We start from the raw sequence: 15836 nt of genomic DNA, 5'->3' as shown, positions 1-15836 counted from the left end.
GTATCAGGATCCTGCCAGGTGTGTACAGGGTTTCACAGTGTATCAGGATCCTGCCAGGTTTGTACAGGGTTTCACAGTGTATCAGGATCCTGCCAGGTGTGTACAGGGTTTCACAGTGTATCAGGATCCTGCCAGGTGTGTACAGGGTTTCACAGTGTATCAGGATCCTGCCAGGTGTGTACAGGATTTGACAGTGTATCAGGATCCTGCCAGGTGTGTACAGGGTTTCACAGTGTATCAGGATCCTGCCAGGTGTGTACAGGGTTTCACAGTGTATCAGGATCCTGCCAGGTGTGTACAGGGTTTCACAGTGTATCAGGATCCTGCCAGGTGTGTACAGGGTTTCACAGTGTATCAGGATCCTGCCAGGTGTGTACAGGGTTTCACAGTGTATCAGGATCCTGCCAGGTGTGTACAGGGTTTCACAGTGTATCAGGATCCTGCCAGGTGTGTACAGGGTTTCACACTGTATCAGGATCCTGCCAGGTGTGTACAGAGTTTCAGTGTATCAGGATCCTGCCAGGTATGTACAGGGTTTCACAGTGTATCAGGATCCTGCCAGGTGTGTACAGGGTTTCACAGTGTATCAGGATCCTGCCAGGTGTGTACAGGGTTTCACACTGTATCAGGATCCTGCCAGGTGTGTACAGAGTTTCAGTGTATCAGGATCCTGCCAGGTATGTACAGGGTTTCACAGTGTATCAGGATCCTGCCAGGTGTGTACAGGGTTTCACAGTGTATCAGGATCCTGCCAGGTGTGTACAGGGTTTCACACTGTATCAGAATCCTGCCAGGTGTGTACAGAGTTTCAGTGTATCAGGATCCTGCCAGGTGTGTACACGGTTTCACAGTGTATCAGGATCCTGCCAGGTGTGTACAGGGTTTCACAGTGTATTAGGATCCTACCAGGTTTGTACAGGGTTTCACAGTGTATCAGGATCCTGCCAGGTGTGTACAGGGTTTCACAGTGTATCAGGATCCTGCCAGGTGTGTACAGGGTTTCACAGTGTATCAGGATCCTGCCAGGTGTGTACAGGGTTTCACTGTGTATCAGGATCCTGCCAGGTGTGTACAGGGTTTCACAGTGTATCAGTATCTTGCGAGGTGTGTACAGGGTTTCACAGTGTATCAGGATCCTGCCAGGTGTGTACAGGGTTTCACAGTGTATCAGGATCCTGCCAGGTGTGTACAGGGTTTCACAGTGTATCAGGATCCTGCCACGTGTGTACAGGGTTTCACAGTGTATCAGGATCCTGCCAGGTGTATACAGGGTTTCAGTGTATCAGGATCCTGCCAGATGTGTACAGGGTTTCACAGTGTATCAGGATCCTGTCAGATGTGTACAGGGTTTCACAGTGTATCAGGATCCTGCCAGGTGTGTACAGGGTTTCACAGTGTATCCGGATCCTGCCAGGTATGTGCAGGGTTTCAATGTATCAGGATCCTGCCAGGTGTGTACAGGGTTACACAGTGTATCTGGATCCTGCCGGGTGTGTACAGGGTTTCAGTGTATCGATCCTGCCAGGTGTGTACAGGGTTTCACAGTGTATCTGGATCCTGCCAGGTGTGTACAGGGTTTCAGTGTATCAGGAACCTGCCAGGTGTGTACAGTGTTTCACAGTGTATCAGGATCCTGCCAGGTGTGTACAGGGTTTCACCGTGTATCAGGATCCTGCCAGGTGTGTACAGGGTTACACAGTGTATCAAGAAGTTGGTACAGAAGAAGTACAGGGTTACACAGTGTATCAAGAAGTTGGGGGGAAGGGAAAGTGAAAGCGACTGGGAGCATGGAGTTAAATGGCAAGATACGCAGGAGGATAACATGTAGGCAGGTGGATTTAAGCTTGATGCAGACTAGGAATTCAACAAAAAGGAAGGATAACTTTGGACATCTTAGGACTTCCAATATCTGTAATGATAAGAAAGTTAGCATTAAGGTACTTTACCTGAATGCTCGTAGCATTTGTAACAAAGTAGACGAACTAATGGCACAGATCATCGTGAATGATTATGATGTGGTAGGCATCATAGAGACATGGCTGCAGGGGGTTCAGGACTGGCAGTTAAACATCCAAGGATATACAACCTATCGAAAAGACAGGGAGGTGGGCCGAGGGGGTGGGGTTGCCTTGTTAGTTAAGAACAAAATTAAATCTATGGCACTAAACGACATAGGGTCGGATGATGTGGTGTCTGTGTGGGTAGAATTGAGGAACCACAAAGGCAAAAAAACCATAATGGGAGTTATGTACAGACCTCCTAACAGTGGTCAGGACCAGGGGCACAACATGTACCGGGAAATAGAAAAGGCATGTCAGAAAGGCAAGGTCACGGTGATCATGGGGGACTTCAATATGCAGGTGGATTGGGTAAATAACGTAGCCAGTGGATCCAAAGAAAAGGAATTCATGGAATGCTTACAAGATGGCTTTTTGGAACAGCTTGTCATGGAGCCCACAAGGGAGCAGGCTATTCTGGACCTAGTGCTATGTAATGAACCAGACTTTATAAAAGATCTTAAAGTAAGGGAACACTTAGGAAGCAGCGATCATAATATGGTTGAGTTCAGTCTGCAGTTTGAAAGAGAGAAGGCAAAATCGGATGTAATGGTGTTACAGTTAAATAAAGGTAATTACGAGGGCATGAGAGAGGAACTGGCGAAAATCGACTGGAAGCAGACCCTAGTGGGGAAGACAGCAGAGCAAAAATGGCAGGAGTTTGTATGCATAATTGAGGACACTGTACAGAGGTTCATCCCCAAGAAAAGAAAGATTATCCGGGGAGGGATTAGACAGCCATGGCTGACAAAGGAGGTCAGGAAATGTATCAAAGAAAAAGAGAGATCCTATAAAGTGGCCAAAAGCACTGGGAAATCAGAAGATTGGGAAGGCTACAAAAACAAACAGAGGTTAACAAAGAGACAAATAATGAAGGAGAGGATGAAATATGAAGGCAGGCTAGCCAGTAATATAAGAAATGATAGTAAAAGTTTCTTTCAATACATAAGAAACAAACGACAGGCCAAAGTAGACATTGGGCCAATTCAAACTGATTCCGGAAGGCTAGTGATGTGAGACGAGGAAATGGCTGGAGAACTTAATAAGTACTTTGCGTCTGTCTTCACAGTGGAAGACATGAGTAATATCCCAAAAATTATAGAGGGTCAGGGGGCTGAGTTGAGTACGGTTGCCATTACAAAAGAGATGGTGCTAAAAAAGCTAAAAGGTCTTAAAATTGACAAATCTCCTGGCCCCGATGGGCTACACCCAAGAGTTCTGAGAGAGGTGGCTGAAGAAATAGCGGAAGCGTTGGTTGAGATCTTTCAAAAATCACTGGAGTCTGGGAAAGTCCCGGACGATTGGAAGATCGCTGTTGTAACCCCCTTGTTCAAGAAAGGATCAAGACAAAAGATGGAAAATTATAGGCCAATTAGCCTAACCTCGGTTGTTGGTAAAATTCTAGAATCGATCGTTAAGGATGAGATTTCTAAATTCTTGGAAGAGCAGGGTCGGATTAGAACAAGTCAACATGGATTTAGTAAGGGGAGGTCGTGCCTGACGAACTTGTTAGAATTCTTTGAGGAGGTGACAAGTAGGTTAGACCAGGGAAACCCTGTGGATGTGGTCTATCTGGATTTCCAAAAGGCCTTTGATAAGGTGCCACACAGGAGGCTGCTGAGTAAGGTGAGGGCCCATGGTGTTCGAGGTGAGCTACTGGCATGGGTTGAGGATTGGCTGTCTGACAGAAGGCAGAGAGTTGGGATAAAAGGTTCTTTTTCGGAATGGCAGCCGGTGACCAGTGATGTCCCACAGGGTTCAGTGTTGGGGCCACAGCTGTTCACCATATATATTAATGATCTGGATGAAGGGACTGGGGGCATTCTAGCAAAGTTTGCCGATGATACGAAATTAGGTGGTCAGGCAGGTAGTGCTGAGGAAGTGGGGAGGCTGCAGAAGGATCTAGACAGTTTGGGAGAGTGGTGCAGGAAATGGCTGATGCAATTCAACGTGAGAAAATGTGAGGTCTTGCACTTTGGAAAAAAGAATCCAAGCATAGACTACTTTCTAAACGGTGAGAAAATTCATAATGCCAAAGTACAAAGGGATCTGGGAGTGCTAGTCGAGGATTCCCTAAAGGTAAACATGCAGGTTGAATCTGTGATTAAGAAAGCGAATGCAATGTTGTCATTTATCTCAAGAGGGTTGGAATATAAAAGCAGCGATGTGCTACTGAGCCTTTATAAGGCTCTGGTTTGGCCCCATTTGGAGTACTGTGTCCAGTTTTGGGCCCCACATCTCAGGAAGGACATACTGGCACTGGAGCGTGTCCAGCGGAGATTCACACGGATGATCCCTGGAATGGTGGGTCTAACATATGATGAACGGCTGAGGATCCTGGGATTGTATTCATTGGAGTTTAGAAGGTTAAGGGGAGATCTAATAGAAACTTACAAGATAATACATGGCTTAGAAAGGGTGGACGCAAAGAAACTGTTTCCGTTAGGCGAGGAGACGAGGACCCGTGGTCACAGCCTTAGAATTAGAGGGGGTAAATTCAGAACAGAAATGCGGAGACATTTCTTCAGCCAGAGAGTGGTGGGCCTGTGGAATTCATTGCCGCGGAGTGCAGTGGAGGCCGGGACGCTAAATGGCTTCAAGGCAGAGATAGATAAATTCTTGATGTCGCGAGGAATTAAGGGCTACGGGGAGAATGCTGGTAGGTGGAGTTGAAATGCCCATCAGCCATGATTGAATGGCGGAGTGGACTCGATGGGCCGAATGGCCTTACTTCCACTCCTATGTCTTATGGTCTTATAGTCTTAAGATCCTGCCAGGTGTGTACTGGGTTTCAGTGTATCAGGATCCTGCCAGGTGTGTACAGGGTTTCACAGTGTATCAGGATCCAGCCAGATGTTACAGGGTTTCACAGCGTATCAGGATCCTGCCAGGTGTGTACAGGATTTCACAGTGTGTCAGGATCCTGCCAGGTGTGTACAGGGTTTCACAGTGTATCAGGATCCTGCCAGGTGTGTACAGGGTTTCACAGTGTATCAGGATCCTGCCAGGTGTGTACAGGGTTTCACAGTGTATCAGGATCCTGCCAGGTGTGTACAGGGTTTCACAGTGTATCAGGATCCTGCCAGGTGTGTACGGGGTTTCACAGTGTATCAGGATCCTGCCAGGTGTGTACAGGGTTTCACACTGTATCAGGATCCTGCCAGGTGTGTACGGGGTTTCACAGTGTATCAGGATCCTGCCAGGTGTGTACAGGGTTTCACAGTGTATCAGGATCCTGCCAGGTGTGTACAGGCTTTCACAGTGTATCAGGATCCTGCCAGGTGTGTACAGGGTTTCACAGTGTATCAGGATCCAGCCAGATGTGTACAGGGTTTCACAGCGTATCAGGATCCTGCCAGGTGTGTACAGGATTTCACAGTGTATCAGGATCCTGCCAGGTGTGTACAGGGTTTCACAGTGTATCAGGATCCTGCCAGGTGTGTACAGGGTTTCACAGTGTATCAGGATCCTGCCAGGTGTGTACAGGGTTTCACAGTGTATCAGGATCCTGCCAGGTGTGTACAGGGTTTCACAGTGTATCAGGATCCTGCCAGGTGTGTACAGGGTTTCACAGTGTATCAGGATCCTGCCAGGTGTTTACAGGGTTTCACAGTGTATCAGGATCCTGCCAGGTGTGTACAGGGTTTCACAGTGTATCAGGATCCTGCCAGGTATGTACAGGGTTTCAGTGTATCAAGATCCTGCCAGGTGTGTACAGCGTTTCAGTGTATCAGGATCCTGCCAGGTGTGTCCAGGGTTTCACAGTGTATCAGGATCCTGCCAGGTGTGTACAGGGTTTCCCAGTGTATCTGGATCCTGCCAGGTGTGTACAGGGTTTCAGTGTATCAGGATCCGGCCAGGTGTGTACAGGGTTTCAGTGTATCAGGATCCTGCCAGGTGTGTACAGGGTTTCAGTGTATCAGGATCCTGCCAGGTGTGTACAGGGTTACACAGTGTATCAGGAATCAATAAAACAACATTTTTTTCCAATCAACGGCATTTTGGCCTGACCAATCCACCTCCCCTGCACTTCTTTTGGTTGTGGGGGGTGAGACCCACGCAGACACGAGGAGAATGTACAAATTCCACACGGACAGTGGCCCACGGCCCGGAACGATCCCAGGTCCTCAGCGCCGTGAGGCAACAGTGCTACCCACTGCGCTATCCTGTGTATCTGGATCCTGTCAGGTGTGAATTGAATTTTAAAGCTGAATAATAACTGAACAAATATTACTGCAGATTAGATGAAAAAATAAATAATTCCTTGAAACTGTCATAATGTTTTCTTCAACATTTGAACTTCTAAATCAAGGTTCTGAGAACCTTTCGAACAAACTGTGACAGCCAAACAGAATCTTCGAAGTGAAGGACGCAGTTTGAAATTTCCGCTTCATCACTTACCACTCAGTAGACTGGGGATTGTAAATAAGCCTTTTTTGGAAGTCAGGTCATCACATGAATTGGCACCTGTTTAAATCAATTTGATTTCACAAAATCAGATATTTGTAACATTATAGTCATATCTGCAGTGTTTGAATTTCAATTTTAATTCACAATGTGATTTCACCATACCACGTTCCTGTATATCTTTCAGTATTTTGTCCAACTTTGGTAGAGAATGGCGCATTTTCTCAAAGGATTCCCACATCACCCTTCGGGCCCGAGAGCCTTTCTCCATCACCAGATTTAGGAGAAGTTTAGAACTGTCCGCCCGGTTTCCCTTTTCCATAAGATCCAGGATCTTCTGCAAGGAACAATAATTAATATGGTGAGGGGTGAAGACCAAACAAGGGTGGTACACTAACACAGTGGTTAGCACTGTTGCTTCATAGCGCCCGAGTCCCAGGTTCGATTCCCGGCTTGGGTCACGGTCTGTGCGGAGTCTGCACGTTCTCCCCGTGAGTGCGTGGTTTTCCTCCGGGCGCTCCGGCTTCCTCCGACAAGTCCCGAAAGACGTGCTGTTTGGTGAAGCGGACATTCTGAATTCTCCCTCAGCGTACCCGAACAGGCACCGGAATGTGGCGACTAGGGGCTTTTCACAGTAACTTTGTTGCATTGTTAATGTAAGCCTACTTGTGACAGTAAAGATTATTATTAAACATTTAGTCACGGTTGGCAAGGTGAAGTGGGGTGCACAGAGTACTGGATTCAAAGGAACCGATATGGTGAGGCCGACAGAATATTTCCACGGCTGGGTCAGGTTTCAAAGATAAGGAAGTGGAAGTCTACAAAAAGCTTTTTATTGACGGATGGTAATTTTGAAGTGAAGGCATTTGTGAACGAGAGTGACACCAGGAGCTGATACCAAACAGGACCTGGCATGGGATTAGACTAAATGCAATTTTGACGTGGTAAGCAGGAGATTGGACTTTATTCAAGTTAGATATTAATGGTAATGAATTGTACAGAATATACAGCAAAGGGGTAGCATGTGCCACAGTGGTTAGCACCTCTGCCTACGGTGCTGAGGGCCCAGGTTCATATCCCAGCTCTGGGTCACTCTGTCCGTCTGGAGTTTGCACGGAGGGGCTGGAAGCATCACGAGGACCGGGAGAGGTCATGGAGTGTATCAGCTCCATGCAGGCGGGGAAGGCAACAGGACCGGACGAGTTCCCAAAGAACTTCAAGAAAGAATTTGCAGTGGCTCACGCCCTGCACCTATGGGAGATGTTCGCAGACTCACTAGCCAGGGGCACCCTGCCTCCTACACTATCCCTGGCCACTATATCGCTTATACCCAAAAAAGACAAAGACCCGATGGAATGTGGATCATACAGACCCAATTCGCTGCTGAACGTAGTCGCAAAATTACTGGCCAAGACAGTGGGGAACTGATTACCAGAGGTGGGTGCAGAGGACCAGACGGGCTTTGTCCAGGGTAGACAGCTAACTGCAAACATCAGACGCCTGCTGAATGTGATACTTACCCCATCCAGGGAGAGAACACTTGAATTGGTCTTCTCCCTGGACGCATAAAAGGCCTTCGACAGAGTCGAATGGAAGTACCTCATCGAGGTACTGGAGCGGTTTCGGCTCGGGACGGGATTCATTCAGCTGATTGGTGAAGCTCCTGTACAACGCCCCTAAGATGAACATTCAGACCAACACCACCAGCTCTGAATACTTCCAGTTGCACAGAGGCACAAGGCAGGGACGCCCTCTGTACCTGCTCCTGTCCGCCCTGTCAATTGAACCCCTGGTGACGGCCCTGCGAGACGCGGGAGAATGGACGGGTATCTTGAGGAGGCAGAGAGCACAGAGTCTCACTCGATGCAGATGATCTGCTTCTGCATCTCGGATCCGCAGAACGGCATGAAAGAAATCATGAAGCTCCTGGAAGAGTTTGGGGCCTTCTCGAGCTACAAACTCAACCTGGGCAAAAGTGAGGTTTTCCCGGGTGAACTGGTGGGTCTACTGATCAAAATAGCCCAAAACAAATTCTGCTACCTGGGGATCCAGATAGTCCACGATTGGACACAAAAGTGGAATCTGATCGGTCTGGCGGAGGAAGTAAAAATAACCTACAGAGATGGGATGCACTCCCGCTCTCCCTGGTGGGAAGAGTGCAGACGATCAAGATGAACGTACTCTCCCCTGTTTAGATCCATACCGATCTTTATCCCCAAGGCCTTTTCCAAAGAATTGATAAAATGATTATGCCATTTGTATTGGGGTTGGAGGGGGCGGGGGGGGGGGGGGGGGGGGGAGAAGAACCCAAGAATCCCTAAGACAACACTGCAGAGGAGAAGAAGCACGGGAGGCCTGGCCCTCCTAAAACTTGCAATACTACCACTGGGCAGCCACTGCCGAGAGAGTGAGGGGGTGGGTGGTGGAACCAAACATGGAATGGGTGGGGATGGAGGGGTCCCCGTGCACGCAAACTACCCTCCAACCCCTTGCTCCCATCCCACTGGCAAAACACACATCCAGCCCAGTGGCAATGGCAACACCCAGAACCTGGAACCAGATGAGACAACACTTCGGCTTCAGCAAGGCATCCACCATGGCCCCCACATGCGGCAACTACAGCTACCCACCAGCCATGCTGGACACTACCGTTAAGAGGTGGAGACAGGACGGGGGGAACCTAGCGATCATGACTTTTACATGGGGATGACTCGCCACCTTGGAAGAGCTGACAGAGAGACTGGAACTACCGGCTGGATAGGAAGTCCAACATTTAAAAGTCAAAAACTTTCTCCACAAGAGAAAGGCCGAGATAATAAATGTTGGAGGAGCTACTGGACGCGGACAGTATGGAAAAAGGGAACTGCGGGGACATATATGGATGACTTTTAGAAAGGGTGGAGAGCACCACTAAGCAGAAGTGGGAGGAAAAACTGGGGACAAAAGTAGGATGGGGACGCTGGAGCAAAGTACTAAGCAGGGCCAACTCCACCTGCTCCTGCACAAGGCCCAATGCAGCTTGAAGTGGAGCATAGAGCACACCTGACCAGAATCCGAATGAGCTGGTTCTTGCCTGAGGTGGGAGACAAATGTGAACGATGCCAGAGTGGCCCGGCCAATCACACCCACATGTTCTGGGCTTGTCCCAACCTTGTCGGGTTCTGAACAGCCTTCTCCGAGGCAATGTCCAAGGTTGTGGGAATGAGGATTGAGCTGTGCCTGAGAGTAGCAATCTTCGGAGTATCGGACCAGCCACAACTACACATGGGGAAGGGGGCCGACGCCCTTGCCTTTGCTTCCCCAATCGCACGCCAGAGAATCGAGCTCGGCTAGCCATCAGCAGCACCACCCACAGCTGCAGGCGGGCTGGCAGACCTATCAGAATTTCTCCATCTGGAGAAGATCAAGTGCACCATCCGAGGGTCGGACTAGGGCTTCCACAAAGCTTGGGGACCGTATATCAGCCTGTTCCAGGACTAGATTAAAGCCAACAACGATAGAAAGGGAGGAAGGGGGCGGGGGGGGGGGGGGGGGAGACGCATGGGAACCACCAGGGCCACAGAAAGCAGACAGGGGCGGGAGGGGAGGGGGTGGGGGGGGGGGGGCAATGGAGGAGACACCCAAGGAAATGCCAGGAGGGAACCCAGTGAGAGACGAATGCGGAGGCTGGGGGTCAGCCCCCCCCCCCCCCCCCACACACAAACACAAGGCTATGAGCAAAATGGGCGACAAATAAATCATCTACGGGGGAGGAAAGGGCCTAAGATAGGGCCTGAAAATAGTAGAAAAGGGGGCAGGGGCGGGGGTGGGAGCAAATTGTAGTTAATAACCATTTCAATCATCTCCTGTACAGTGTGAAAATGTAGGGCGGGATTCTCGGCCTCATTCGCCCGGCGACCGGCGATTCCCACCCGAGGTCAATGGATTTTTCCATTGTCGCCGTCTTGCCCGTGCCGTTCCTGCGCTGGGCAGGAGAATCCAGCCTGTAAACCTCAGTAAAAAAATATATATTTTTAAAATTTCATTTTCTTCCACGGGGTTCTATCTTCTTAGTGTTTGGAACCTTGCTGAAAAGTTTTTCTAAGGTTTATATATACATCTTTTGCACAATCTTGATCAATGTTATCTATTACGTGATAAAATAATTCAACCAGGTTAGTCATCCAGGCAAAGGTTACCTTTAACAAGTGTACGCTTACTCTCCTTGACTAATCCATACCATTCCATATGAAACTGTGTCACTGATAATGTGCTTTCAATAGCACACATATGGCATGTGTTAGGCTGACAGCTCTGTACTTTCCTGGTTTAGCACTCTGTTCAATTCCCTTTCAAACATAGAGCATACAGTGTAGAAGGAGGCTATTCGGCCCATCGAGTCTGCACCGACCAACTTTCACGGTGGTCCGGTGGCACCGTGGTTAGCACTATTGTCTCACAGCACCAGGGACCCATGTTCAAATCTGGCCTTGGTTGACTGTGTGGAGTTTGCACGTTCTCTCCGTGTCTTCATGGATTTCATCCCAAAGATGTGCAGGTTAGGTGGGATTAGGTACTTTTTGGCGCAGCCATTTGGGCGCGGCCGTTTTGGCGCGGCCGTTTTGGCGCCAACCCGTTTTGGCGCCGGCTGTTTTGGCGCCGGACGTTTTGGCGCCAAAATAACATTTCTTTATTATTAGCCTCAGGTGAGTTGGCTGGTGCGGGTGCGTTGAGTTGGGTGCTGGTGCGTTCTATCACCATCTTTTTATATATTTTGTAACTAAACCAATTCGCATACCCATATGATGGCTGAGGCAGTATCAACGAAACGTGGTAAAGAAAAATTTGTTCATAACGGATTCCTTTACGTCTTTGACAAAACAAGCAAAGGTGACAGCGAAGTGAAATTTTGGCGTTGTGAGCAAAAAAACCGGTGCAAAGCACGTCTCCATACTAAAGCTGCAAACGTGGTGAGGCAGCTGAACAGCCATTCGCATGATGCTTCTGCTGCACAAGTAGAGGTTGCACTCGTGAAAACTAAAATAAAAAAGAGAGCACAGGAAACCCTTGAGGCACCGACTGTAGTTGTTAATGAATGTTTGACAGACATATCCCAAGCTAGTCTACCAGCCATTCCTAATATATCTGCTTTGAGGAGAATGATAAGCAGAAAGCGTAATTATGTATTGAACGCCCCCACCAATCCAAGTGATTTACAACAATTGATTGTGCCAGAATGCTACAGGATATATGTCCCTCAACCAGGAGTGGAAGAAAATTTTTTACTTTGTGATAGCGGACCAGGTCACGACCGGATATTAATCTTCGGAAGACAGAGCTGGCACTTATTGACATCTGATATGTGGTTTGCAGATGGCACATTCAGTATTGCTCCCAGCCTCTTTTCTCAGATATATGTAATTATGGTAAAAAAACACGGAGGAGTTACTCCTACGGTTTATGCTCTTTTGCCCAACAAGCAACGCACCACATATACGAGAATGTTCGCATTATTGAAAGAAATCGAACCCAACTTGAAACCCAGTTCAATCGTCTGTGATTATGAACAAGCTGCGCACAGTGCTATGAAAGACATATTCCCTGATGTTCAAATAAAAGGATGTTTTTTTCATTTAGCTCAAAATATGCAAAAACATCTAGCTAGTATGGGGTTCCGTAGTTTGTATAACACTGATCCAGATTTTGCGTTAAAAGCTAAAATGATTATTGCCATTGCCTTTGTCCCTTTGAACAAAATCGATGAATATCTGGATGCTTTAGCGACCCAACTGCCGCAAGAACTTCAAGATTTACTGAACTGGTTTGAAGATACATATGTTGGTCGTCTGAACAGACAAGGAAATGGTAGACGAACACCTTTATTTCGCCCTGAGATTTGGAACCTTTATCAGAGAACATTAAACGGGGAAGACCGCACAAACAATAATGCGGAGGCAGCCCACCGTCGATTGAAATATGAACTTGGCATGCATCATCCCACCATATGGAAACTAATTGATGGCCTGCGTAAAGTACAGAAAGGTAGAGATGCATATTATGAAAGGTTACTAGCCGGCCATGAACCGCCACAAAAACTAAAAAAGTATAGAGATGCAGATAAAAGAATACATGAAACTGTTCTTAAATTTGAAAACATGGATGCTATCGAGTACTTGAGGAGCCTTGCTCATAATTACCAAATGAACTAAACTAAAGGTTTTTTAACTTTAGTTTTTAACTAAATGAACAATTACCAAATGAACTAAACTAAAGGTTTTTTAACTTTAGTTTTTAACTAAATGAACTAATTTAAGGTTTTTAACTAAATGAACTAATTTAAGGTTTTTAACTAAAAGAACTAATTTAAGGTTTTTAATTTACAATAAAGATAAAAGAATACATGAAAGTGTTCTTAAATTTGAAAATTTGAGTACTTGAGGAGCCTTGCTCATAATCACCAAATGAACTAAACTAAATGAACTAATTTAAGGTTTTCTGTCGTCTGCGCCCAAACGGCCGCGCCAAATTGGCTGCGCCCAATTGTCCTATGGCGCCCAAACGGCTGCGTCCAAACGGCCGCGCCAAAACGGCCGCGCCCAATTGTCCCATCCCCGGTTAGGTGGATTGACAATGATAAGTTGCCCCTTAATGTCCAGGGATATGCAGGTTACGAGGATAAGGTGGTGTGGACCAGGGAGTGTAAATGGGTAGAGTGCTCATTTGAATGGTCAGTGCAGACTCGATGGGCCGAATGACCTCCTTCTGCACTGTAGAGAGTCCATGATTCTATGAAGTAGCTTTCAGATCAACAAATTCATAATCTTGCCTAACACCCTGTCTGTTGCCTCTCGTCCCTCATTTTCCCAGTCTGACCAAACTTCCCCATTATTTCGAGTCTGCACAAGATTTGTATCTGAACCGTTCCCTGTCCCTTTTATAAATACTGACTGATCCGCAGGGTATTTTCATGACATTGTTTCCAATTCGCAATATTGTTAGCTTGAACCATTTATTTCCTGAATGGTCTATTTCTCAGTTGTAACATTCTTTGACCGACTCTGGTCTGGTATCCTATCAGTTTTGTGATGATTAAACAGTCCAAACTCATTCTGTGTTCCTCACACTCACCCCATGTTCTTGTCCACTGAAAATCCTCTCGTACGTTAACAACAAGCTGACTCCATCCACCACTTCTTCAATCGCCTGTTCTAGTCTGTCCCAATATAATGTTGTCAACTGGATCAGGTGGCAACCATCACTATTTGTCGAGAACTCAGGGGTTATAGAAATCGAATCTGTGAATAAAAGACGGGAAAAGTAAACACCATTAATTCTACTTAAGGTTACATGTCTACTTAACACCAAACAGCTGAAACATCTTGTGAGTCACCTTAACCAATACATTCTGATACCCAAATACAGTCCATTGAACTATATTGTCACACCTCATCAAAGTATTATTGTATTTGCTATTATGAGTTGAATACAAGAAAATCATCCAACCTCCCATCCTCATCTTCTGATGTTCCATAATCACGGAATTAGAAATTTGCAAAGATCCCCCCCCCCAACAATTTGGTCTCAAGTTATCCGGTTGATTCTCTCATCCAAATTTAGCAAAGAAATCATGCCAGCTCCTTCAGTCCATTGGAACATTTCTCAGATTGAATGAGGGTGGGATATCTCTGGTCAGAATTCCTCCTATTTCCACTCGGATTTCTTTAATTGCCCAGAGTAAGTTCGCTCGGACTCAGTAACATAACGATGCAGAGGAGATGGACGGTAAATTAAATATGGATTTATTTACAAGGGTCTACGTAACACAGTATCTCGCTCCCAGTACAATCCGAACTGGGAGGATGTATCTCACCAGGAGGCTATTAACCTTTGCTCATAACGAGCCTCAGGCATGCGGCCTCCACCCCCTATCTCGGAAGCTCATACTCCACTAGTCCCACAGGGAGATCAATGATGGTTTCTCAGTGGTCCTCCTGGGGGTTGTGACATCCCTTCTTCCTACAGCTCACAAGCTCCCCCTCAGCTTCCAACAGAGGGGGCCTTCTGCGCTACTTCACCCGGGGCTCTGAATCCGCCCACCTGGATTGGGTGGAGCGTATCGAGTAGCCGAACGATGCTTCCTAGTCAACCGCTGAAGAGCTACGCTGGATACGCTGTCACCCGCCAGTGTGGACACATCCTTGTCCATGTCAGAACCAGAATCATAAGAACATAAGAGCATAAGGACTAGGAGCAGGAGTAGGCCATCTGGCCCCTCGAGCCTGCTCTGCCATTCAATTAGATCATGGCTGATCTTTTGTGGACTCAGCTCCACTTTCCGGCCCGAGAATCATCATCATCGTCATGCTGGACTGGGTGCGGCATCCAGGACGTTTGGGCCCTGAACTAGAGGGGTGACTCCTGATCTGGCAATGGTGGAACAATTGTAGGTTGTGCGCCCTGACCAGCAGGCTCACGCCTGATCAAATGGTCCAAATGTTTCTTGATGGTCTTCCCCTGAATCTGGACTTGAGAAAAAAACTGGACCTGTCCATTCCAGGATCACCCCGGCAACCACACAGCTCCATGTTCAAAGTTTCATGAATATATGATGTCCCCGGTGCAAAATGTTCGTTCCGGCACACTCAAACCACAGTGTCGCTTCTGCAATGCCTGTTGCCGCTTGACTGTGGTACCGAGGCATGAGAAAGGCAGACTTAGCCGAGTCCGGAGCTGCTGACCCACCAAAAGCTCTACAGGTGCAATCCCAGTTGACAATAAGCGAACAGGAAACGAGGCAGCCTTCTTTGTCTCGCCGCTCAGTAACATGATTCGCAGCTTTGCCAACTCCAGGCCTTGCTGTGTCCACCCTATCAGCCGTCACCAGCACGGTGTCCATAACATTTAGCGTCACAATCACCTCATCCACCATAGGCGTGGATGGGGCACTCATGGCTCATGGCAGATGGCTGAGGGCATCAGTATGGGCAATCTTGGCACCTGGGCCATCCTGAAGAGAGTATTTGTGAATGGGCAGGAGGAGCGCACAACGCGATTGGTGGGTTGCCCTTATCCTCTCTTCTAGAGGCTAAGCAATGGCTTGTGGTCCATTATGATGACCCATACATGTACTGGTGGAACCTTTTAACGCTGAAAATCGCAGCCAAACCTCCTTTCTCTATTTATACGTAACGGCGCTCGGCGGGCAATGCCCGAGACCTGACCTCTGACTTGGGGGTTGCTCTGTTGGAAGAAGCCTGGCCGGTCCTCACTGCCCCATGACTGATAGGGAGTCCGAAAAGGAGGGTGGCCCAAACTATGGACACTAAAATCCATGGAACCCTGCAGCTCCTGCACACTATTCTCAGTATGTTCATGAGAGAAGGCAGCTCAATG

At 47.6% G+C, this 15836-nt stretch overlaps 1 protein-coding gene across 1 annotated transcript in view; it reads right to left on the bottom strand.

The window, feature by feature from the left end:
* The window catches only part of LOC119967838 (NACHT, LRR and PYD domains-containing protein 3-like), a 41118-nt gene extending 27383 nt beyond the window's left edge, over positions 1-13735 (bottom strand). The window contains exons 1-3 of the mRNA XM_038800873.1: positions 13572-13735; positions 6630-6801; positions 6459-6524 (exon numbers count right to left, since the gene is read on the bottom strand). Of these exons, the coding sequence (XP_038656801.1) occupies positions 6459-6524; positions 6630-6786 (223 nt within the window). The 5' untranslated portion in view covers positions 6787-6801; positions 13572-13735. The remainder of the gene's footprint in view (positions 1-6458; positions 6525-6629; positions 6802-13571) is intronic.
* Between the last annotated feature and the right edge of the window lie 2101 nt (positions 13736-15836).

The sequence above is a fragment of the Scyliorhinus canicula genome, chromosome 6 (genome assembly GCF_902713615.1).
Source record: "Scyliorhinus canicula chromosome 6, sScyCan1.1, whole genome shotgun sequence".
Taxonomy (NCBI): domain Eukaryota; kingdom Metazoa; phylum Chordata; class Chondrichthyes; order Carcharhiniformes; family Scyliorhinidae; genus Scyliorhinus; species Scyliorhinus canicula.
This window is presented reverse-complemented; position numbering and strand designations above follow the sequence as displayed.